Source organism: Orcinus orca, chromosome 9 (genome assembly GCF_937001465.1).
Source record: "Orcinus orca chromosome 9, mOrcOrc1.1, whole genome shotgun sequence".
Taxonomy (NCBI): domain Eukaryota; kingdom Metazoa; phylum Chordata; class Mammalia; order Artiodactyla; family Delphinidae; genus Orcinus; species Orcinus orca.
This window is the reverse complement of record NC_064567.1, coordinates 50,624,621-50,651,053: the sequence shown is the minus strand read 5'-3', so window position 1 is coordinate 50,651,053 and position 26,433 is coordinate 50,624,621. Positions and strand designations below refer to the sequence as shown.

The 26,433-nt window shown below is 42.1% G+C and overlaps 1 protein-coding gene across 6 annotated transcripts in view; it reads right to left on the bottom strand.

Annotated features, from left to right (window-relative positions):
• The window catches only part of OSBPL3 (oxysterol binding protein like 3), a 206,296-nt gene that overhangs the window by 87,305 nt on the left and 92,558 nt on the right, over nucleotides 1–26,433 (bottom strand). For all 6 annotated transcript variants that reach the window (XM_004265641.3, XM_033420562.2, XM_033420561.2 and 3 more), the window contains one exon: nucleotides 4,181–4,418. In XM_004265641.3, the coding sequence (XP_004265689.1) occupies nucleotides 4,181–4,276 (96 nt within the window). In that variant the 5' untranslated portion in view covers nucleotides 4,277–4,418. The remainder of the gene's footprint in view (nucleotides 1–4,180; nucleotides 4,419–26,433) is intronic.

Sequence of the window (26,433 nt, the reverse complement as noted above, 5' to 3'; positions counted from 1 at the left end):
GTGGTGCAGTGGATAAGACTCCGCACCCCCAATGCAGGGGGTCTGGGTTCAATCCCTGGTCAGGCAACTAGATCCCACATGCATTCTGCAACTAAGTGTTTGTATGTCACAACTAAGGAGCCCAAGTGCCGCAACTAAGGAGCCCACGTGCCACAACTAAGGAGATGCAAGCCGCAACTAAGATCTCACACAACAAAACAAACAAACAAACAAACAAACAAATAAATAAACGAATTTAACACTTTTTCCACTTGCTTTAGGTACAGGTTATGTCCTATGTTCAAGATATCAAATGTAGCTCATATATTAAACATTCTGTTACATTCTTCCCTAAAAGTACTTTGTTAATATGTATAAAGTAAGATACATTTTAAAGTATACATTCATATATACATTGTATAGTTTTGTGGACCTTTGTACAACACTAACAAGGTATGGGTTGGTACACGTATGATGCCTGCCAAAGTTTCTGGGGGCAAAAAGTACACCTACTCACTATGAAAATTTAGGTTTTCCACATATAGGAATGAAATTCAAATTAATGTTAACTATAATAATAAAAATAAATGTTAATATTAACTCAGCACCTACTATGAGTCTGACCCTACATTAAATGCTTTAATTCTAATCCTCACAATAATCGTATGAGAAAAGAACTATTCTTATTCCAATTTTATTGATGAGAAAACTGAGGCTTAGAGAGTTGAAGGTTACAGAATTATTGAGTGGAAGCAAGGTTGGAGAGTTCAAGCTCTAATCACTAGGCATACCTTCCTCCTAAAATTATCTTGATAAAATTATATTTAAAGGCTGTTTCCACGTTGACAAAATGAGGCATAGTATATTTAAAATTTCAAAAGCCCTAGTATTTAAGTTAAAAGATGACAGCACCCTTCTTGGGTTTTCAAGGCTGTAAGGTGTAAACTTTGTCTTCGGTTCAATTTGTAGAAATGAAAAACACAGATCACACGTAACACCCAGGCCTCATCATTTTGTCCATTAAGGAAGCAAGCTCTTCTAACACAGATATTTGGAAAGGGGAGTATCCACACACAAATGAGGGCTTCTACAGATTTACATGAGGAGGCTCTGGGATAGGAAAAACAAGTTCAAGTTCAGTTCAAGAAACAAGGACAAGGGCAAATCAGTGCGAGGAAGTGAAAGAAAGCCAGTGTGGCTAGAGTACAGAGAACCAATGTCACCTGGCAATGGTGGATGAGAATTTCAACGAAAATGACTCCAGAAGACCAAGTCTTTCAGCCAAGGTTGTACCCTAAGTTTATGCATTTAGTGCCCCTTCCCTGTCACCTCACAAGCTCCAAACAGCAAAAATATATAAAAATATAAACATGTAGGGTTTTTTTTTTGCTATGTCTGTGTGATTTGGAAAAAAACAAAACAAAACAAGATTCAATCTCATGGATAAGACACAAAATAGAAATGCAAAGGATACTGCAGACAGAGGCATCCAGGAGTCCTACTTCAGTGGGCTAATGAAGCTACAAATATCCCCAGGAAAAGGCTGGGATCTGAGCTAGCTTATTGCTGGAAACCAGAGAATGTGGAGGGGGAAGCCCCACACCATGATGAAAGGAGGCTTTAACAATCTGCCTATCCAGATTGATGGTGGGATGCAGACAGTCTCACAACCAGGACCTGGCCATGCTGCACGCTGGCCTGGTGGTGGCTCTTATATACTCCTGGTTGATGTGGAACAGAGGCCCCAGCTGCAAATATCAGACTTGGCTCTGGGCTGGGGTCATCAGAGGTAGGAAGTAGGTCATAGAAAATCACAGGTGAGTGCAGAGAAAGGACACAGGGAAAGCAGGCTCAAGATGGCGCCCTAAACTATAATTCCAAAGTATGTGAGAAAAACTAGCATTAAGGAAGATGGTCAATAAACTTAACATCAGACTTATCTCATCCAGATGTGATGAACCTAAAAATGACTTTAATCTGGAGCTTTAAAAACAAGTAGGTTTTTGCACAGATTATCTTCATTGGTTATATTTGAACATTCCTCAAATTAAATGAATCATATAAATCTTGAAGTTTTAAATGGTGAACTTGTACCTTCCAGCAAAGTGACTGGAAACACAGCATGGTCGCTACATTTAGCATCCAAGAGACCCCTGGATATGGCTGTGTTCCCTAAGAGCCATGAAGTAAGAACTTCCAAGGTCCCTGTACCTCTGTGGCATGTTCAGAAACCAAAAGACAGTCTTGGGACAGTGTGTGATGTGGGATGGACCTGGATTGCCGAGGTAGACAACACAGAGGGAAAAGCTGAGCCAGTCCTGCGACCGAACACCTTTCTTTGACAGAAGGATGGGAAAGTGGATTGAATAAGAAAATGGTTCCTGAAAATTAAACCTGGCTTTATAACTAGACTCAGGCTAAAGCGGGAATGAACTTATTAAAGTCTCCATCTTCTCTGGCACAGAGGGAAAATAAGTGTTTATGTGTATAAAGCAACATTACATGCAAATTAAAGTGAGAGATCCTAAATATAAAAGATGACCAATTGACGAATGAACGGCTGAGTGACCAACCCATTCTAAGTCAGAAAAAAGGTGAGGCCTCAAGCACATTCCTCTTACTCTTTATGATGTAACCTCAAAAATAAAAGCTCTGTGAAAACCAACTCAATCAATTTCAAATAACACATCAAAAAAAAGTTTCTATGGTATTCAGTCCTAGAATTTCATTCATTGCACTGCTCCAGTTGCTATGGTGTTATAAGCACTGGCTGTTTGAATGAATCATGTGTTCTCCCTTTATCCAAGGAGGACATGGCAATAGGTGCTACTAAGTGCAAAGGACTGGGGGAAGATCACATACTAGGCTCTAATCCCAACCAGATTTTTGGCTTAGGGAGAGAAACACCCCTGTGGAAAGCTGCCAAAGTGGGTGAGATTAGCTACCCTCATGAAACTAGAACTCCCACGGAGCCATGATACGTTAGCCAAGGAGTAACCTTAGTCATTTTTTTTTAATCCCAGAAGGAAGTGATAACAGTGATGAAAAAATTGTTCTTCCCAACCCCTCAGGGGAGACCTTGGAGAGGTCCCCAAACACCCCTATGGCAAAATCTAATTTGTCTAGAATTATAGATTCTAATGCCATGAAGCAGTGTTGAGAGGTGGCAAGCTCCCTGTCCCAGGCAACGTTGGAAGCGGAAGACCCGTGGTGATGCGTCATAAATGTGTGGACTTGCCTGAGGTGGGAGGCTGCTTGACTGTTGCTTCCAATCTGGAACCAAGGACTCAGAGCCAATTTAGGCCAGTGCGTCCCATGGAGTAAAGGCAAGGCCAACACAGCCAGCAGACACTGAAAAGGCTCCGAGACCACTTCGGTTGTAAACCCACAGCTTTTGGGCAGCCCACTCTCTTTTGACTTAACTGAAGGTTAAAGAATTATAATAACTAATGTGCATTTACTGCCATGGATCTAAAACCAGCAAATTCTGCTAACAGAGATTTTTTTAGAAAGGAAATCAAGGAGCAACATATAATTAGCTGAGAGTTATTTAGGAGTTAATTATTCAGTCCTTTGTTTCACTTCCTTCTTCTTCCTACCTGATTCCTGTTGACCACTTCTCTGTTGACTTGCTTCCCTTGCCCGTTAGAGAAGTAAAGCAGGTGAGACCCAAAGTTATAACGGGGCATTCTGTGGTTGGAAGCTGTCATAAAAGGTTTGGTAAAGTGAAGGAAGAAGAGGGCGTGAGGATATTATAATCACTGAAAAAGTGATTGTTAGCTTTTTTGTTTTGGTTAGTAGGGTATAAAGGAAAGTGTGGGCTCTGGACTCAAACAGAATGAGCTTTGGTTTCTTGTTTCTGCCACTTAATAGACTAGCTATGTGTCCTTGGGCAGATAACTCAGTTGGTCTGACTCAGCTTCCTCACAGAGAAAACAGGAATATCAATATCTGTGTTGGAGGACGGTTGCAGCGATTGAGTAAAATAATCCAAAGAGACAAATATATTTCTTCCCATCCAGTAGGCTCTCGAGCTGCATTATTAAAATTATCTAAAATTTACTCTTCTTAGATAATTAAGATATGACGAAAAGCAAATGCTCTTAAACTGAGAAGTAGGAGTTCCCAAGTAAATGTACAGATTTTAATCTGAAAACTTCTTGATTTAAATTTGCATCTTAATATTTGCATTAAACTTTACCTGTCGACTTCCCTGCTTGGAAGAGCAACTACTTGTGCTCCTTGAAGGTGAGGCCAATTTGGGGGACACCCCAAGGCTCTTCTCATCACTCATCATGAACGTCAGGTCCTTGGCCTTGATGTAGTCAAAATGCCATAGAAGACAGTGGAGCACAGAGTATGGCAGTCCGACACAAGCAGGTGGCTCAGCTTTTATCCGATATGTTTTAAAAGCATTGTGGATGACCCAGAGGAAATCCCTAAAACAAAAAGAAAAGAATTAGAAGGTACAAGGCATCAGATAGCATCTATAATTAGCACTGATTGCCCACAAGTGGTTTATCTACACTACAGATTACAGAGCCACGATGGTTACTCACATCAGGGGCTGTGAAGGAAAAGACGCATTATACCTATCTCTTATTGGAAATTATGTATAGGCGGTTTTTTGTGTAACTTTGCAATATAATAGGCTTAAGAACGTGAGTAAGAAAATTTGAGTCCAGGCACACACAAAATCTGTACTATAAAAACCATCCCAAACCACGAGATACCACTTCATACCAACCCTGATAGATACAATCAAAAAACTGAAAAATAACAAGTGTTGGAAGAAACTGCAACCTTTAGGCATTGCTGCTAGGAATGCAAAATGGTGTAGCCGTAGTTGAAAACAGTTTGGCAGTTTTTAAAAAGTTAAACATAGAATTATCATATGATTCAGCAACTCCACTCCAAGGTATATACCCGGAAGAACTGAAAACAAGTATTCTAACAAAAACTTGTACAAGAATGTTCACCACAATGCTATTTATTCACAACAGTCAAAGGTAGAAACAACCCAAATGTCCATCCACTGATGCATGGATAAAGTACACACGGTATATATGCTATGGTCTGGATGTTTACACCTCCCCCCTAACCGCCACCTCCACCCAGATTCATATGTTGAAATTCTAATGCCCAATGAGATAGTATTAGGAGGTGGGGCCTTTGGGAGGTGTTAGGTCCTGAGGGCAGAGCCCTCATGAATGGCATTACTGCCCTTATGAAAGAGACCCCAGAGCTTCCTGGCCCCTCCCATCATGGGAGGGTACTGTGATAAGCCTGCCACCCAAAGAGGGCCCTCTGACCATGCTGGCATACTCATCTTGGACTTCTAGCCTCCAGCACTGTGAGGAATAAATTTCTGTTGCTTATAAGCCACCCAGACTGTGACGTTTTGTTATAGCAGCCCAAACAGACTAAAACAGCATATTCACACAGTGGACTATTATTCACTTCTGTTATACATGCTATAACATAAATGAACCTTGAAAACATTATGCTAAATGAAAGAAGCCAGACACACAAAAAAACACATAATGTATGTTTCTATTTATATGAAATATCCAGAGTGGGCAAATCCATTAGAGACAGAAGGCCAATTAGTGGTTGCCAGGGGCTGGGGGATTTGAGGAATGGAGTCTAGCTATGGGGTTTCCTTTAATGGTGATTAAAATGTTCTGGAACTAGATAATGGTGATGGTTGTACAGCATTGTGAAAGTGCTAAATGTCACTGAATTGTACACTTGAAAGTGGTTAAAAAGTTAATTTTATGTTATGCATTTTACTAATTAATTAAAAAAAAATCCTTTTCTGGTTTCTTGGGGGATAGAGGTGGGTAATTTGTTCTACCAAAGGTTTCTGGAGACATCTTATAAAAAAAAAACTATAACATGATGTGACAAAAACTATGGGGGAAAGCAGAATTTTCCATACCATCTATTAGCATATTAGTAATTAAATCAATGATCATTTGTTGAGTCCATACTACTTACTGCCAAGCACTATATATTTCCCACACACAGTGTCTCATTTAATCAAAGTCTGATGGGATGGGTATTATCTGCATTTCACAGAGGAAGAAGCCAAGTTTCTGAGAAGTTAAGTCAGTTGCCTAGTCATGAAGCTGGCGAGAGACTGAATCCAGGCTAGGTCCCAGGCCTTTAAGCTTGGTGCTGGAAATGAGCATGCCTTGATGGCCAGGTCTGGTGATAACAGCTACTGCCCCATCTTTGGGACCTAAGAGAACTCAGGAGCTGAACTAGGAAGACTCAGGAGGGAGCACGTCATAAGCCAGCTTTGAAGAGGCAATGCCACATTCTCTCTACAGCACAGTGTGGACCTCCAAGATGGCGAGGATCTCTGGTGGCGAAGGGGATTGACCAGGGCATTGGCAGAGACCCCTTTATGAAACTGAGTCTCTCTGCTGACTTTATGATTAACCTCTCTATCCAAAACTTTATTCCCTTTCTTGTTTTGCAGCTGTGCCTCCTCAGCAGTGAGGAGCATCAAAGTGACAAAGCAAGAGCCTGTGGAGCCTTCTCAGGACAGACCCCACTCCCCATGTCCTCTGCCTGCCTCTTGTTTATACCGAAAAGCTTAGTCTCCCAGGCCTCCCCTGAGTATCAAAAGGCTGGCTCAAGAGTTAGTGATTAGGAAATGTGAAGATGTAGAAACAAAGAATAGCTGCTGTGACAGGAAACTGGTAACAATTTAGACCATAAATCAGCAGTCGCTGAACTCCCGGCTCCTTGAAAGATATAAAGGCCTGACACACATTCCTGAGTTGTTTCTACAGGAAGCAGACCCTCACCAGATGAAAACTGCTGACCTCAAGCACGGAGACCCCAGGCCAGTTGAAACTGGAAGATGGACGATGCTCAAAACTTCACCTTGATGCCAACCAATCCGAGGATTCTGCACGAGCTGGTCATGCACGCTGCAGCCCCGTCACTCACACTGTCTTTAAGACCTTTGTCTCCTAACTGGCGACTTGGAGATGGTCTTAAGACATTAGTCCACCGCCTTCCCAGATTGCCAGCCTCCTGAATAAAGCAACTTTTCCTTTTCCACCAACACTTATCTCTTGAGTACTGGCCTTTCGAGCAGCGAGCAGCCGAACTTGGTACCTGCCTCATCTGGTTACATTTACAAGTAGTTGGCTGGGCTGCCACCCCTGTAGCTATTTAGGGGTGAACCACTTCCTTTACCCACAGCCCTGAGTTAAGGGTGACTAACACGTTTAGGTTTTGCCTTCAGACTTTTATTTGACACACTAAGTAAATGCTACAACTTTCCCAAGCATGTTAACAACAATAAAAAAAAAAAGTTTTATATCTAATTCATTTGGTTCTCAGTGTTCACATAGTCTAATTTTAAAAGAAGGATGTTATACAGCTGTCCAGGAACCAGCTAGTTAAATATTATATCAAATTTTTGGTTAATTATTAAGTACTCAAGTCTCCTATGCCTTTCACTAACACTTCTTAAATAATGAGCATGCTAAGGCCATAAACTAAAACCAAGACAATGCAGAGAAATAACAAAATCTCAGAAAATAAAATTAAGGTACCTGTAGGCATAGAACTCAATTCCCATGTTGCTTTCTATAGAACCACCCCCCCCGCCACACTCACACACAAATCTCTGTATTCAGAGTACTGAATCCAACAATAAATAAGACTAAAAGCAAACCAACACCAGCATCTTCGTAAAGTTAGCTTTACTTATGAAGCATGACTAATTGTACCTGAAATTAGAAGCAAATGCATTCTAGTTAAAAACTGCCAAGAGAGGCTGTTAAGCTATATTCATAGTTTGTTTAATAGCAGTGTTGGCGGTTGCTGTTTAAGAAAGAGAAAAAAAAGAAACACCTGATGGAAACCCCAAATGATGAAATGTCTGTGGGGACAGCCATTGCTATGACAATCGGTTCCACAGTGAATGAGGAATACCAACAAAGGGACTCTGCTTGTGTGTGGAAGGTTTTTGTTTTGTTTTGTTTCAAGGCTGAGATTCTGATAATGAGAGCATGGGGTTGAGAGGTGGTGTATGACATGTGCAGAAGGGATAAAAAAAAGAGCATTGGGGCCATAAAGTAAGAGTCACGGGAATTCTGAAACTGTGTCAGAACAGAAACACCATAATCCTCTCCTAGAGGCAGTTGATTAAAAGAATGATCGTCATCTTTTAACTCTGCCAAATTTCACTTCACAGGCAACGGACAGGAAGGCCAGGGCTGTGACTAGGCTAAATCCCATACTCATTTAAATTGGTACTTTGAGTTAAGGCCTCTGAAGGTACCACCTGCTGTGACTTCTGGGAAAAGAAAGGGTGAGAATCTACAGCCCTTCCCACATCCATCACCAGATGAGTTTAAGATTATGCCTAGGGAAATATATTTCTTTCATGCCCCAGAACCTTACTGCCTAGCTTCATCAGAAATTCAGTCAAAATTACCAGGGGCAGCTTAAAGGGCAAAAGAATTCAAATTCTAGGGAAAGGATATGCTTAAAACAGGGCGGCAGCAGTAGCCCAAGACTAAGGTACTGGAGAAGTAAGGCAGTCACGTGGAATGAGGCATCTATTGTGTCCAACCTAGGGGACCCTGCAGGCTGGCCTGGGGGCATCACCACAGTAAAGACCTTGACGGGAGTCCTCAGAGGACCCTGACAAAGGGGAGTCACATGGAAGTCTGGTGTCGTCTACTCCAATTAGCTGACTAAGTAAAATGGCAAAGAGAAAGCCCTGCAGGGAGACAGACTCTAGCCAGGGGCCAGGCCATGGATCCAGGGGTGTAGTAGATCATAAAGCAGGTACACATGAAAGACCCTTGGTGCTTTCACCCCTCCCAGTGACCCTTCCATGCACAACCTCTAACTCGAGAGGATTACTGCTTTGAACAAAATACAACAGTTTCCCTGCTCACAGACTGAACAACCTAAGGTCAATAATTTATTTCCTCCTTTATTTTTCACTGAGGCATAACTTACATACAGTAAAGTGAACAACTCCTTTTTTTTTTTTTTGGTAACATCTTTATTGGAGTTTAATTGCTTTACAATGGTATGTTAGTTTCTGCTTTATAACAAAGTGAGTCAGTTATACATATACATATGTTCCCATATCTCTTCCCTCTTGGATCTCCCTCCCTCCCACCCTTCCTATCCCACCCCTCTAGTTGGTCACAAAGCACAGAGCTGATATCCCTGTGCTATGCGGCTGCTTCCCACGAGCTTTCTATTTTACATTTGGCAGTGTATATATGTCCATGCCACTCTCTAACTTTGTCCCAGATGACCCCTCCCCCTCCCCACATCCTCAGGTCCATTCTCTAGTAGGGCTGTGTCTTTATTCCCATCTTGGCCCTAGGTTCTTCACAACTTTTTTTTTTTTTAAGTTCCATATATATGTGTTAGCAGACGGTATTTGTTTTTCTCTTTCTGACTTACTTCACTCTGTATGACAGACTCTAGGTCCTTCCACCTCACGACAAATAACTCAGTTTCGTTTCTTTATATGGCTGAGTAACAATCCATTGTATATATGTGCCACATCTTCTTTATCCATTCATCTCTCAATGGACACACAGGTTGCTTCCATGTCCTGGCTATTGTAAATAGAGCTGCAATGAACATTGTGGTACATGACTCTCTTTGAATTATGGTTTTCTCAGGGTATATGCCCAGTAGTGGGATTGCTGGGTCGTATGGTAGTTCTATTTTCAGTTTTTTAAGGAACCTCCATACTATTCTCCATAGTGGCTGTATCAATTTACATTCCCACCAACAGTGCAAGAGGGTTCCCTTTTCTCCACACCCTCTCCAGCATTTATTATTTGTAGATTTTTGATGATGGCCATTCTGACTGGTGTGAGGTGATAGCTCATTGTAGTTTTGATTTGCATTTCTCTAATGATTAATGATGTTGAGCATTCTTTCATGTGTTTGTTGGCACTCTGTATATATTCTTTGGAGAAATGTCTATTTAGGCCTTCTGCCCATTTTTGGATTGGGTTGTTTCTTTTTTTGATATTGAGCCATATGAGCTGCTTGTGAATTTTGGAGATTAATGCTTTGTCAGTTACTTCATTCACAAATATTTTCTCCCATTCTGAGGGTTGTCTTTTCCTCTTGTTTCTGGTTGCCTTTGCTGTACAAAAGCTTTTAAGTTTCATTAGGTACCATTTGTTTATTTTGTTTTTATTTCCATTTCTCTAGGAGGTGGGTCAAAAAGGATCTTGCTGTGATTTATGTCATAGAGTGTTCTGCCTATGTTTTCCTCTAAGAGTTTGATAGTGTCTGCCCTTACACTTAGGTCTTTAATTCATTTGGAGTTTATTTTGGTGTATGGTGTTAGGAAGTGTTCGAATTTCATTCTTTTACATGTAGCTGTCCAGTTTTCCAAGCACCACTTATTGAAGAGGCTGTCTTTTCTCCATTGTATATTCCTGCCTCCTTTATCAAAGATAAGGTGACCATATGTGCGTGGGTTTATCTCTGGGCTTTCTATCCTGTTCCATTGATCTATATTTCTGTTTTTGTGCCAGTACCATACTATCTTCATTACTATAGCTTTGTAGTATAGTCTTAAGTCAGAGAGCCTGACTCCTCCAGCTCCGTTTTTCTTTCTCAAGATTGCTTTGGCTATTCGGGGTCTTTTGTGTTTCCATACAAATTGTGAAATTTTTTTGTTCTAGTTCTGTGAAAAATGCCAGTGGTAGTTTGATAGGGATTGCACTGAATCTGTGAGTCGCTTTGGGTAGTATAGTCATTTTCACAATGTTGATTCTTCCAATCCAAGAACATGGTATATCTCTCCTTCTATTTGTATCATCTTTAATTTCTTTCATCAGTGTCTTATAATTTTCTGCACACAGGTCTTTTGTCTCCTTAGGTAGGTTTATTCCTAGGTATTTTATTCTTTTTGTTGCAATGGTAAATGGGAGTGTTTTCTTAATTTCACTTTCAGATTTTTCATCATTACTGTATAAGAATGCAAGAGATTTCTGTGCATTAATTTTGTATTCTGCTATTTTACTGCAATTCATTGATTAGCTCTAGTAGTTTTCTGGTAGTATCTTTAGGATTCTCTACATACAGTTTCATGTCATCTGTAAACAGTGACAGCTTTACTTCTTTTCCACTTTGGATTCCTTTTATTTCTTTTTCTTCTCTGGCAGCTACGGCTAAAACTTCCAAAACTATGTTGAATAATAGTGGTGATAGTGGGCAACCTTGTCTTGTTTCTGATCTTAGTGGAAATGGTTTCAGTTTTTCACCATTGAGGACGATGTTGGCTGTGGGTTTGTCATATATGGCCTTTATTATGTTGGGGAAAGTTCCCTCTATGCTACATTCCGGAGGGTTTTTATCATAAATGGGTGTTGAATTTTGTCAAAAGCTTTCTCTGCATCTATTGAGATGATCATAGGGTTTTTCTCCTTCAATTTGTTTATATGGTGTATCACACTGATTGATTTGCGTATATTGAAGAATCCTTGCATTCCTGGGATAAACCCCACTCTATCATGGTGTATGATCCTTTTAATGTGCTGCTGGATTCCGTTTGCTAGTATTTTGTTGAGGATTTTTGCATCTATGTTCATTAGTGATATTGGCCTGTAGTTTTCTTTCTTTGTGAAATCTTTGTCTGGTTTTGGTATCATGGTGATGGCGGCCTCGTAGAATGAGTTTGGGAGTGTTCCTCCCTCTATACTTTGGAAGAGTTTGAGAAGGACAGGTGTTTAGCTCTTCTCTAAATGTTTGATAGAATTCGCCTATGAAGCCATCTGGTCCTGGTCTTTTGTTTGTTGGAAGATTTTTCATCACAATTGCAATTTCAGTGCTTGTGATTGGCCTGTTCCTATTTTCTATTTCTTCCTGGTTCAGTCTCAGAAGGTTTTGCATTTCTAAGAATTTGTCCATTTCTTCCAGGTTGTCCATTTTATTGGCATATACTTGCTTGTAGTAATCTTTCATGATGCTTTGTATTTCTGCAGTGTCAGTTGTTACTTCCCCTTTTTCATTTCTAATTCTATTGATTTGAGTCTTCTCCCTTTTTTTCTTGATGAGTCTGGCTAAGGGTTTATCAATTTTATCTTCTCAAAGAACCAGCTTTTACTTTTATTGATCTTTGCTATTGTTTCCTTCATTTCTTTTTCATTTATTTCTGATCTGATCTTTATGATCTTTCCTTCTGCTAACTTTGGGGGGTTTTTTGTTCTTCTTTCTTTAATTGCTTTAGGTTTAAGGCTAGGTTGTGTATTTGAGATGTTTCTTGTTTCCTGAGGTAGGACTGTACTGCTATAAACTTCCATCTTAGAACTGCTTTTGCTGCATCCCATAGGTTTTGGGTCGTAATGTTTTCACTGTCATTTGTTTCTAGGTATTTTTTAATTTCCTCTTTGATTTCGTCAGTGATCTCTTGGTTATTAAGTAGTGTGTTGTTTAGCCTCCATGTGTTTGTATTTTTTACAGATTTTTTTCCTGTAATTGATATCTAGTCTCATAGCTTTGTGGTCAGAAAAGATACTTGATAGGATTTCAATTTTCTTAACTTTACCAAGGCTTGATTTGTGACCCAAGATATGATCTATCCTGGAGAATGTTCCATAAGCACTTGAAAAGAAAGTGTATTCTGTTGTTTTGGGATGGAATGTCCTATAAATAGCAATTAAGTCCATCTTGTTTAATGTATTATTTAAAGCTTGTGTTTCCTTATTTATTTTCACTTTGGATGATCTGTCCATTGGTGAAAGTGGGGTGTTAAAGTCCCCTGCTATGATTGTGTTACTGTTGATTTCCCCTTTTACGGCTGTTAGTATTTGCCTTATGTATTGAGGTGCTCCTATGTTGGGTGCATTAATATTTACAATTGTTATATCTTGGGTTGATCCCTTGACCATTCGGTAGTGTCCTTTTTTGTCTCTTGTAATAGTCTTTGTTTTAACCTATTTTGTCCGATATGAGAATTGATACTCCAGCTTTCTTTTGATTTCCATTTGCATGGAATATCATTTTCCATCCCTCACTTTCACTCTGTATGTGTCCCTAGGTCTGAAGTGGGCCTCTTGTAGACAGCATATATATGAGTCTTGATTTTGTATCCATTCAGCCAGTCTATGTCTTTTGGTTGGAGCATTTAATCCATTTACATTCAACGTAATTATCGATATGTATGTTCCTATTAGCATTTTCTTTATTGCCTTGGGTTTGTTATTGTAGGTCTTTTCCTTCTCTTGTGTTTCCTGCCTAGAGACATTCCGTTACCATTTGTTGTAAAGCTGGTTTTGTGGTGCTGAATTCTCTTAGCTTTTGCTTGTCTGTAAAGGTTTTAATTTCTCTGTCAAATCTGAATGAGATCCTTGCTGGGTAGAGTAATCTTGGTTGTAGGTTTTTTCCCTTTCATCACTTTAAACATGTCTTGCCACTCCCTTCTGGCTTGCAGAGTTTCTCCTGAAAGATCAGCTGTTAACCTTATGGGGATTCCATTGTATGTTGTTACTTTTCCCTTGCTGCTTTTAATATTTTTTCTTTGTATTTAATTTTTAATAGTTTGATTAATGTGTGCCTTGGCGTGTTTCTCCTTGTATTTATCCTGTATGGGACTCTCTGTGCTTCCTGGACTTGAATAACTATTTCGTTCCCCATATTAGGGAAGTTCTCAACTATAATCTCTTAAAATATTTTCTCAGTTCCTTTCTTTTTCTCTTCTTCTTCTGGAACCCCTATGATTCGAATGTTGGTGTGTTTAATGTTGTCCCAGAGGCCTCTGAGACTGTCCTCAATTCTTTACATTCTTTTTTCTTTATTCTGCTCTGCAGTAGTTATTTCCACTATTTTATCTTCCAGGTCACTTATCCGTTCTTCTGCCTCAGTTATTCTGCTATTGATCCCTTCTAGAGAATTTTTAATTTCATTTATTCTGTTGCTCATCACTGTTTGTTTGCTCTTTGGTTCTTCTTGGTCCTTGTTAAACGCTTCTTGTAGTTCTCTATTCTATTTCCAAGATTTTGGATCATCTTTACTATCATTATTCTGAATTCTTTTTCAGGTAGACTGCCTATTTCCTCTTCATTTGTTAGGTCTGGTGGGTTTTTACCTTGCTCCTTCATCTACTGTGTGTTTCTCTGTCTTCTCATTTTGCTTCTCAACTTACTGTGTTTGAGGTCTCCTTTTTGCAGGCTGCAGGGTCGTAGCTCCCGTAGTTTTTGGTGTCTGCCCCGAGTGGCTAAGGTTGGTTCAGTGGGTTGTGTAGGCTTCCTGGTGGAGGGGACTAGTGCCTGTGTTCTGGTGGATGAGGCTGTTTCTTGTCTTTCTGGTGGGCAGGTCCATTTCTGGTGGTGTGTTTTGGGGTGCCTGTGACCTTATTATGATTTTAGGCAGCCTCTCTGCTAATGGGTGGTGGGGTTGTGTTCCTTTCTTGCTAGTTGTTTGCCATAGGGTGTCCAGCACTGTAGCTTGCTGGTCGTTGAGTGGAGCTGGGTCTTGGCGTTGAGATGGAGTTTTGTGAGAGATTGTCACCATTTGATATTATGTGGAGCTGGGAGGTCTCTGGTGGACCAATGTCCTGAACTTGGCTCTCCCACCTCAGAGGCCCAGCCCTGATGCCTGGCTGGAGCACCAAGAGCCTGTCATCCACATGGCTCAGAATAAAATGGAGAAAAAGAGAAAGAAAGAAAGAAAAAGATAAAATGAAATGAAATGAAATAAAATAAAGTTATTAAAATAAAAAATAATTATTAAAAAAATTTGAAAAGTAATAAAAAAAGAAAGAAAGAAGAGAGCAACCAAACCAAAAAACAAATCCACCAATGATAACAAGTGCTAAAAACTATACTAAAAGAAAGAAGAAAAAAAAAACAAACAGACAGACAGGACCCTAGGACAAATGGTAAACACAAAGCTATACAGTCAAAATCACACACAGAAGCATAAACATACACACACTCACAAAAAGAGAAAAAGGGAAAAAATATATATATATCATTGCTCCCAAAGTCCACCTCCTCAATTTGGGATGATTCGTTGTCTATTCAGGTATTACACAGATGCAGGGTACATCAAGTTGATTGTGGAGCCTTAATCCGCTGCTTCTGAGGCTGCTGGGAGAGATTTCCCTTTCTCTTCTTTGTTCGCACAGTTCCTGGGATTCAGCTTTGTATTTGGCCCTGCCTCTGCGTGTAGGTCGCCTGAGGGCATCTGTTCTTCGCTCAGATAGTTTGGGTTTAAAGGAGCAGCTGTTTCGGGGGCTCTGGCTCACTCAGGCCGGGGGGGAGGGAGGGGCACAGAGTGCGGGGTGAGCCTGCGGCGGCAGAGGCTAGCAGGACGTTGCACCGGCCTGAGGCGCACCGTGCGTTCTCCCGGGGAAGTTGTCCCTGGATCGCAGGACCCTGGCCGTGGCGGGCTGCACAGGCTCCCAGGAGGGGAGATGTGGAGAGTGACCTGTGCTCGCACACAGGCTTCTTAGTGGCTGCAGTAGCAGCCTTAGTGTCTCATGCCCGTCTCTGGTGTCCACGCTGATAGCCGCGGCTCGTGCCTGTCTCTGGAGCTCGTTTAGGCGACGCTGCTAATCCCCTCTCCTCACGCACCAGGAAACAAAGAGGCAAGAAAAAGTCTCTTGCCTCTTCGGCAGGTCCAGACTTTTTCCCGGACTCCCTCTCTGCTAGCCGTGGCGCACTAGCCCCGTTCAGGCTGTGTTCACGCCGCCAACCGCAGTCTTCTCCCTGGGATCTGACCAAAGCCCGAGCCTCAGCTCCCAGCCCCGCCCGCCCTGGCAGGTGAGCAGACAAGCCTCTTGGACTGGTGAGTGCTGGTCAGCACCGATCCTCTGTGCGGGAATCTCTCCGCTTTGCCCTCCGCACCCCTGTTGCTGCACTCTCCTCCATGGCTCCGAAGCTTCCCCCTTCCGCCACCCGCCGTCTCCGCCCGCGAAGGGGCTTCCTAGTGTGTGGAAACCTTTCCTCCTTCACAGCTCCCTCCCACTGCTGCAGGTCCCGTCCCTATTCTTTTGTCTCTGTTTATTCTTTTTTCTTTTGCCCTACACAGGTACGTGGGGAGTTTCTTGCCTTTTGGGAGGTCTGAGGTCTTCTGCCAGCGTTCAGTAGGTGTTTTGTAGGAGTTGTTCCACGTGTAGATGTATTTCTGATGTATTTGTGGGGAGGAAAGTGATCTCCGCATCTTACTCTTCCGCCATCTTGAAGCTCCCCATAAGTGAACAAATCTTAAGTGTACAGACAACTCAATGAAAGTTTACATTTTTCATTTGCAAATACTGACATAACCACCATATGGATTAAGAAACAGAGCAGTTGCAGGCTCCCCAGAAGGCTCCTCCACCCCCTGGCCATTGATCTGCCTGGTGGGGAGCTGGTCCTTCTGCTCCTGCAAGCAAGTACTTGTCAATGTGCCCCAGGGACAGAGAGCTGCGACTTCCCTGAGCTTTCAGGAACAGAAAGTATGACTGCTCTTGCACCTTCTGCCTAATACAAGTGTTTGTTGCACAGCAGAACTCACTCTGGGACCTGCTCTCACTTAACAACCCGCCTGGTAGCCAAATCCAACAGGGATAAGAAGCTTGATGCATTTAGGTCTATTCAAAAATGCTCTTCTTGGGCCATTGAGATGAGCTGGGTCCTCTCTCACCACTGTCACCCACCTGGAGAAACAGTAGGGTCAGGCCCAGGTGAAAATGGGGCTCTAGTTACAAGTCCAATGGGCATAAGATGTGCAAACATATGCCATCCTGAGGTTCAGTTAGGGAAGAGAGAGCTCCTATTTCTACCAAGAATGGGGAAGAATAAAAGACCAAGGCACTGCCAAACATTTGGCAACAAAGGCTATTTTAAGACCTATTTTGGAAATTTTCACTAAGAAAAGAATACACAGTTTGGGAAAAGACACAAAGAAGACATACACATCAAGACCTATGTGCCTTCATGAAAAGATGGTCAACATCGCTAATTATTAGAGAAATGCAAGTCAAAACTACAATGAGGTATCACCTCACACTGGTCAGAATGGCCATCATTAAAAAGTTACAAACAACAAATGCTGGAGAGGGTGTGGAGCAAAGGGAACTGTCCTACACCGTTAGTGGGACTGTAAACTGATGCAGCCACTACGGAAAACAGCACAGAGGTTTCTCAAAAAACTAAAAATAGAACTACCATATGATCCAGCAATCCCACTCCTGGGCATATATCCAGACAAAACTATAATTCAAAAAGATACATGCACCCCTGTTTATAACAGCACTATTCACAATAGCCACGACATGGAAAGAACCAAAATGTCCATCAACAGAGGAATGGATAAAGAAGATGTGGTACATATGTACAATGGAATATTACTCAGCCAACAACAAAAAAATGAAATAATGCCATTTGCAGCTACATGGATGCAACTAGAGATTGTCATACTAAGTGAAGTAAGTCAGAAAGAGAAAGACAAACATCATATGATATCACTTTCATATGGAATCTAAAATATGGCACAAATGAACGTATCTACGCAACAGAAACAGACTCACAGACGTAGAGAGCAGACATGGTTGCCAACGTGGTGGGGGAGGGATGGACTGGGAGTTTGGGGTTAGTAGATACAAACTATTACATGCAGAATGGATGGACGACAAGGTCCTACTGTATAGCACAGGGACCTATGTTCAATACCCTAGGATAAACCATAATGGAAAATAATATAAAAAAGAATGTATATATGTGTAAAACTGAGTCACTTTGCTGCACAGCAGAAATTAACACAACATTGTAAATCAACTATACTTCAATTTAAAAAGAATTTTTTTAAAGACCTACGTGCCTTGGAAGGAGCAAGACTTAGGTTTGAACTGGCGCTCCTTAATTACAAACTCTGTGCACCTTGACAAATATATTAACCTCTCCAATCTTCAGGGTTTTGTTTTTTTGTTTTTTGTGTAGGAAATAGGGAATTGTGAGGATTAAATGAGAAAATGAGGATAAAAGTCCTGCCTTAAAGGGAGAAGACACTCAACGGATCTTACTTCCATTTCCTCCTCTCCCAGCTTCCTGAAAGTGGCGTACACACCAAAGATAAGATACTCTACTCCTCTTGCAACCAAAAACAAATAAGCACTCTACAGAATTTTGAAACATTTTTGTCTTTCAATATATTAACATTTTCCAAAATCCATAACACAAGTGTGAACAGATTTTTTAACTGTCAAAGCAGCATGCTTACTTTGGGACAAGACATAAATGCAGAAAGATTAAAACCGTGTAATTCATTGCCATTGGCTGCCCAAAAATGCAACTTAATATTAACTTGTAGGTTTGAAACAGCAGCATATAACATAACTATTTATTGATCTGTTAGGCCTGGGGGTCTGCACTCATACGCTCAGTCATGTTTTGCTTGAGAAACAGGTTTTGCTTCCAGCCTTGGAAACAACTCACATGAAGACCAGAGAGCATACAGTTCCCATTAGTTTAAAATTTCCCAGTAAGATATGTCAACTAAAGAAGGTCCCTTGCCACCCAGTTCAAGGATTAGCCACTGCAGTCATTGACCTTCAACACACGCTGAAAGGATTTTGGAACAGAATTAGGAATGAGTCACTCTGTGCTCTGGGAAAACTGGCAGAACAGGCCTTCAGATAGTTAGATATTTTATGCACTCAGTTTCTTGCATCTTCCCATAATTAGAAAAGTACTAAAACCATTAACTAAGACATATGTTCCTCGTGACTGGCAGTAACTTTCTACCAAGATGTGTGCTTGATTGCATGTACCCCTTCTCCAAAATCACATACCTACTGACCCGTGCCCCTAGCTCTTCAAAGCAGTTCCTCAGAGCTGAGAGGCTGTCTCCCAGGCTACAGTCCTCAGTAAGCCCCCAAATAAAACTGAAACTCATAGCTTTCACGTTGTACGTTTTTAATTCAGTCAACAAATATATAGGTAAATTATGTACTGAGGGGCTTCCCCAGTGGCACAGTGGTTAAGAATCCACCTGCCATTGCAGGGGGCAAGGGTTCGAGCCCTGGTCCAGGAAGATCCCACATGCCGCGGAGCAACTAAGCCTGTGCACCACAACTACTGAGCCTGCGCTCTAGAGCCCGTGAGCCACAACTACTGAAGCCTGCATGCCTAGAGCCCATGCTCTGCAACAAGAGAAGCCATGGCAATGAGAAGCCCATGCACCACAATGAAGAGTAGCCCCCGCTCACTGCAACTAGAGAAAGCCCACGCACAGCAACCAAGACGCAACACAGCCAAAAATAAAATAAATTTATTTTTTAAAAAATTATGTACTGAATTAACACGAAAATATGTATAATGGAATAACCATTTCTGGTCTTCTTTGGTAAAGGAAAATTATTCAGATCCTCGATATACATCTTTTTGGAAATGATGCCCTCTGAAACACCTTGATTTCCAAAATGTTACATGATCAAAAGTAGGGCTTTGGTTATTTGGCTATTAGCTCCAAAATGATCAGAGGTTTCTGGAAGCTAGTTCTAACCCTGATGCCCTTGGACAGCTGGTCCTGGCCCTCTGTGTGAAATGCTGGCCAATCTGCATTAACAATCTGGACGGCTGGCCTGATCCTGGGGCTCTGACATCTGACTGTTCCTGGGGGATGAGTATTGAGGCTCAGAGGTAAACGATTCCCCACCCCCTCTCCCCTATGGGCAAACATAAACTATTTGCTGTTGTCTTCTCTCCCCTCTGGGAAGACGGGGGTCAAGAGGCCTAAGATTCAAATGCTTGCTCTGTCACACTGAAACAGAATATCCATTTCTACCCCCTCATGATCCATGCAAAGGGTGTTATATGCCCTTTGCAATCCATTTCTTCAGAGAGGAACAAGTTATTGCTCAGAGTTCAATCCAGCAACAGAAATGTATGGGAACACAGACTTGAAGTGTGGCAGCTTCCGTGAGACAAACAACTTGACAGTGACACCAGATTGTAAGTTTTGCTCAAACCATTTATTTACCACCACTGAGTGAACAGAATGAAAAGCCCAAAAATACTAGTCAGTCATTGCACAGAATCATAGAACCTCAGAGTGAATTCTAGCCCAACTTCTCATCCAAAGCAAGAATCCCTTCGGTAAATTGCTAGGTCATCCCTGCTTGACCATTTCCTATGTCAGAAACAGGGCAACCCATGTCATTTTTTGTTAAAGGTGGTTGTTTTTTGGTTTTTGGGTTTTTTTTGCAGTACACGTTGGAGAGCACAGGCTCTGGACGCGCAGGCTCAGCGGCCATGGCTCACGGGCCTAGCCGCTCTGCGGCATGTGGGATCTTCCCAGACCAGGGCACGAACCCGTGTCCCCTGCATCGGTAGGCGGACTCCCAACCACTGCGCCACCAGGGAAGCCCCTAAAGGTGGTTTTTCACTTAGAGTTGAACTTTGTCTCACTAGGACACATGGGTCCTAGATCTGCCCTCCATCACTACAGAGAACAAGATGAACCACTTCTTCCACCATAACCTGCATCAGAACTACCATCACTGCCACCTCCCACCCAGCAAATCTTTTCTTCTCCAGACCAAACAGTTACATTTTTCATCAGCCATTTCTTATTTGATCCTCATAATCACAGACATCCAACTCTGATTACACTTCAATTTGTCTATACTTTCCTGAAAACAGTGCCCAGATCTAAAGACAAGCTCCAGGTGTGGTCTGGAGATAGCAGGAAAGAAGGAAGCAATCCCCTTCCTTGCCTTATACACACTGCAGCTGTTATTATTGCCTCAGTTTATCCTAGCTTTGGGGACACACACACCTCTTCCTAGCACTCACTGCCCTTACATCTAGGACTCTGATGTACATCTAGGACTCTGATGTGGTAGGAATTGTGGAGAAGCTGAGTTTCCTTTTTTCTGAGCAGGACTCCTTTACTTCCTTTAGCTGAAATTCAAGACTTGATGGTCCTCTATTATTATTGAATTACCTCATATTAGTTTTGACCAATGATTCCAGCCTGTCAAGGTATTTCTGGGGAGTGACTATCATTCTATGTGTTTGGCTGACTTTTCCTTTGTTTGCGGCATTCAGAGACTGCATAGGCATGTGAATTCTGTCCTCACCCAAGTAAATCATACAGGGAGATTTACTAAGAAGAGTGTCAAGGGCACTGAAGTTTTCTCCATAGCTCGATGATAATTTGTTCATTACTTAGCATTTCTGGGACCAAATCTGCCAACCCACTGCAAATCCCCATAACCATACAGTCATGTCTAATTTCTCCAAGTGTCCAGATCCACCTTCTTCAAAGTTTCATGGATCCTTGTTGAAAAGGCAGATTTTGGAAGCTCCAAAACCTTCTTTTATTATCCTAGGCCTGTGGTTTTCAAAAAGTGGTCCTCAGACCAGCAGCATCAACATTACCTGGGAGCTTGTTAGAAATGCAAATTCTCAGACCCCACCACAGACTTGCGGAGTCCGAAACTGAGAGTGGGGCCCAGTAATCCATTTTTAACAAGTTCTGCAGGTGACCTGATGCACAGGTTTAAGGACCACTGCCATAGGTGAATACTTTATCTGGGCATAGAACCTTGAGGCATCTGGTATACCTTCCATCAGGGAACTGGAGTAGACCCTGAGCTCTTTTCTAAGGAAGACGCTGTCCCACTTCTTAGCTTCTCCTTTAAGCCACGGATGGCAAATGCCAGATACATGGGCTTCCAGTCCCCTCTCCCATGCTTAATTATCACAGCAAGTTTTCTCTAACAGCTTTCCAGAAAACTAGAAGACAGTTGGCTGGACAGATCCTACCCTGCCAAGGTCCACACAGGTGTGGTGGGGCAGGTGGACGTCCAGGCGTCCCCTCCTCCTGATCAGGAGCCTGGATTTCACAAGACATTCACAAGAGTCACCACCTACGGATCTATCCTTGATTGTCAACACAAAGCATCAACCCTCCAGGCTCTTACCAAACATTATAACCTTGAACATTGTACTGTCTGGACTTTATAGAGCAAGGGATCTCAACTCTGACTGAACATGAGAATTATGTGGGGAACTTTCTAAAATGCTGATGACCAAGCCTAGATCTATCACGTTGGAACCTGAGGTGGGGTCAGGATTTGAAAAAAATCCTAAAACCTCCACAGGTGATTCTGATGTGGAAATAGGGTTGAGAGCCACCAGCAAATGATCTAGAAATATATGTACACCTAGCCCAAGTCAGATCATCAGATGGACGAGCTGGTGGAACTGCACTGTTCTGATCTAGGAAGAACCGCTTTCCCCGCACTGTCCTCTGGACTTAATGCCCTTGACCTACAATGAAAGAGATTTCATGTGTGTGCGTGTGTGTGCGCGTGTGCATGTGCGTGTGTGTGTGTGTATAAATAACTAACCCATCAACCCACCTGAGGATATTGGGAAATTCTGTAGAGTAGTGTGATAATTAAGACTATAAGCTCTGGATTCAAACGGCCTGGGTTCAAAGCCAGCCTTACTATGTGGCTTTAGGCAAGTTTTCAGCTTCTCTAATCCTCAGTGTTTCATCTGACAGATGGCAATAATTAAAGGATTGCCCCAAAGGGGTTGTTGAGGTGATTCAATAAGCTAATCATATAAAAGCATAGAAAAGGTGACAGGGTAGTCATCTCTAGATGAGTTCGTACAGAATGTTGTGGTCACTGTCCTGCCAACATCACAGTGGCTGCTTTTCCCTTTTAATCAGAAAAATTAAAAGGATATATACAAATATCCATATTCCTACCACCCCAAATTAATAGGTCTCCATCCATATTTATATAAATATATCTATCATTTTTCTGACTTTTAAAAAATTTTGCATAATAAATAGTATCATACCATACATTTCTTTCTGCAACTGGCTTATTTTCACCCAAAATTATTACACACACATACACACATATACACTAGTTCATTCCTACCACATAGTTCCATGGTATGTCTCTGCCTTGTTTAACGTATTCTTCCTTTAGGTTGTTTCTGATTCTTTGTGCTTAAAAACAGTGCTGCAGGATCTGCTTCTTGTGACGCTGTGGCCTGATTTTTTAAAATAAGTGGAACTGCCGTATCATGAGGTAGAACTAGTTTTAGTTTCACCAGGTATTCCAAATTGCTCCTCCAAATGGCCAAACCAATCAATTCATACAAGACAAAGGTTGCTTTACAGGACCTTTATAAGCAAATATTCAGGTCTCGGTATCAGAGTGCCTCTCCTAAGGGACTGGCTTGTTCTTGGCTTTTAGACACTGAGAATTTGTATATGAGAACATATCCCGTTTTGTCTGGGGCACCAGGATGGATGAGTCAGATTCATGGCGGCACTGCTGGTAAACCTCAGTGGCAGAAGATGAGCCCTTCCGTGTGCCTGGCTTACCTTTATTGTCCCTGCGCTTCAATTCTCTCAACTACCCACTATTTCCCATGTAGTATGTGTATTCTTGGAAACCCCTTCAAAGACTTGGTGAAATAAGACGATGTTTAAATAAATTATCTTTTTTTTAAGCTAGAAAGTTGTACAAGCTGCTGCTGGGTTGTTGGCAAGATGTTCTGACAGCGGGTAGTTTTCTACTTAGCTTCCTACTGTAGGCTGCCTTCCATTGTATCTACCTGGGTGAGCCCTAGCCTCCAACTGCCTCAAACATCCTTAGAACAAGCGAGAGGGAGGGAGGGACAGACACAAATACTAACCCCAGCACACAGAATCAGAAAGCAGCATGTCAGTGAAGAAAGGAGACGGAAGATTGGGAGAGACCCCCCAAGGAGCTTACTAGTAGCCTTTCAGAAGTTTACAGATGGACATTCAGAGCTGGCAGGATTTCTAGGAGGCAGCACTTGCAGGCAGATGTGGAGAAGGAGGTACAGGTGATTTCCAAATGATTATTATGAAAATTCCATGTTCCACACCTAAACAAATCCTACTCTTCACCAGAAGAGAAGCCATTGACTTAGACCTTAATTTTCCACCTTGTTCACAAGGATATCACGAGACAGATTCCTTATCAAATACTTCAAACAGACTTTCCAGAAGTCTGACATCCTTAAAAAATGGGAAGAGCTTGCGATGCATAAACACTCTCGTCTTGCAATACCGGCTGGCTGCCTTGATGCCCAGGGCTTGGCTCCAAAGCTGAGCCCCTACTCTTGGTCACATGGGCTCCGCTTTGAGCACTTACACTCACACCCCATAGCACAGATGTCCCTCGAGACAGTGGCTTTTGCTGCTGGCTCGACTTCATCAGGCTGTGTCCTCCTCACCAGCTACCATATTCTCACTAAACATTCTGTATCCCATTGGTGGTTCCCAATGTTGAAGATCTCACCTATTCTTCCCTCCCGCCAGCCCTCCTGAGACAAGTTCCCAAGCTGGGGATGATTCTCCCCCCAGTCCTCAGGTGTCAACTAGTAGAAATAAGATCTACTGTGTCTGTGGTATTTTTATGACCGAGTAACCTAAACACAAGGGGAAACTAGAGAAATTCAGCATGTTTTGTCTTAAGTGAACCCAGACTGGCTCCTTTTCTAATGTGAACTGTTCACCTCTTTAGTAACAGTACATTCAAGAATTCTGCAGTGGATGGACAGAACTCACCTGTATGGAGTGTGATTTTTTTACCCCTGGATGCTTGTCAGAGTGTCCTAAGGGGTGGCATAAAGTCCTTCTACCACTGTTATCATGAACTTTGGGGGTGGGATCTGGCAGCAGTATTTTTAAGGGCTCCCCAATAGATTTCAATGTGCACCCAGGGTTGAGAATCGCCGGTCTAGAGTTTTCTGAAATTTCCTTTCTCTTTCTAATAATCTTGACAGCACCTCCTGTCCTTAGGCTTGGGATCTCTTTCATCCGGCACAGTTTACTCTCAGAGGTCCTGTGCAGACTGAAGTCATTCAGTCCCCTGGTGTGTTCTGGGCTGAACTGGCACCCAGAACCTGTTTAGCAGAGACAGGTACGTGGTTCCCACCCCTTCACCTGTCTAAGGTTCCAATTCCCTCTCCTCTGCGTGTATTCAGTTCTTTTCAGTTAGTACTTCTCCTTTAGGGGAAAAAAAAAAAAAAAAAAAAGATGGGAAACACGTAGAATTGGAACAATTCTTTTAACTCCTGATGTTTTGAGCAGAGAAAATGTCCACACCCAGATTATCTTTTACTTATTCATGTAGTTCTGGATACACATTTGCAAAGCTGTTTTATAGGTTTTAACCACCTTCTGCAAGTCTCAGCTCATTCCTGACGTTAGTTCTGCAGACTTTCTTCTATCATGTTTGTGTAACACTTAATACTCTTAACTAAAGTTCTTCCTAACTTTAAAGTGTGGCTTACCGGCTCCTCTTTCTCCCTCCCAGTTAATACATAGGCGTTTACCGGTGTTTTCCCCTCCATCCACTTCTCTCTATGAGCCTTAGCTCTTGATCATCTTACCCACGCCCATACCTCCTAGTAAGATAGCTTTCTACTCACTCTGCTGTCCTCACCCTCCTCCAGCCCACAGCCTGGTGGATGGCCCCTAGATTTATCACTAGAACGGGAAGCCTACTGCTTACTTCAAGAGCAAACCTACCGCTCCCTCATGCTGATAACCTGTGCTGACTGCCCTGACTCTGATTAAGACAACCACCCCTCTCCAGGTCCACCCCAACTTTCTCTCCCAGATCCCCCCTGCCCTGACACTCATCTCCTCACCCCAAAACTTGTTTTCTGTTCTTCCACACCTACAACCAGCAATCCATTTTAGGTGCCCATTAGGGGGTCTCCACATTTTCTTTCCCATCACTTCAATCTACTCTACATTTCCTGGCCCAGTTCATCTTTCCAAAAAGATTCCAGTGTCTCTCTACTCCAAATTCCCACTGGTCACTGAACTTCATTAAAAATCCTAAGCCCTTCACAACGCAGTTAAATTTAAATGGCTTCAGACTCTGGTTCTATCTACCACTTACTGTGTGTTACTAAACTTCTGAGTTGTTTCCTCATCTGAAAAGAGGGTCAATTGACAGTACTCAGTTTTTGTGAAGACTGAGTGAAATAATACAGGTCACACACTCAGCACAGTACTTGGCAGACATCAGTCAATTATATTGCAGCTGTTATTACTCAAACCTCAACTCTAAAAACTCACATACACACACCTTACATTGTACACTCTCCTGCAGTCAACGTCACTCTGCCTTGGTCCTTGCTAGTTCTTCTCTGCAAAGCACCCTCTAACACGATGCCTCTCCTCCATCTGTGGAAATTCCCTCCACCCTCCAAAGAGCATTGCAAGCATCACGTGCTCCATGAAACCCTTTCTGAAACCACCCTGACCCCTGGTTTTGTTTCTCTTCTGAACCCCTGCTTTACTTTTGTGCCTCAAAGTATGTCAGAAGTTGCCCACATTTTGAGGTTACTCTTTGTAACCTTACCACTAGACGTTAGGTCTACATCACGCTCAGTGACTGCATTTTACTCATCTTTACCTTCTTGTGGGAAA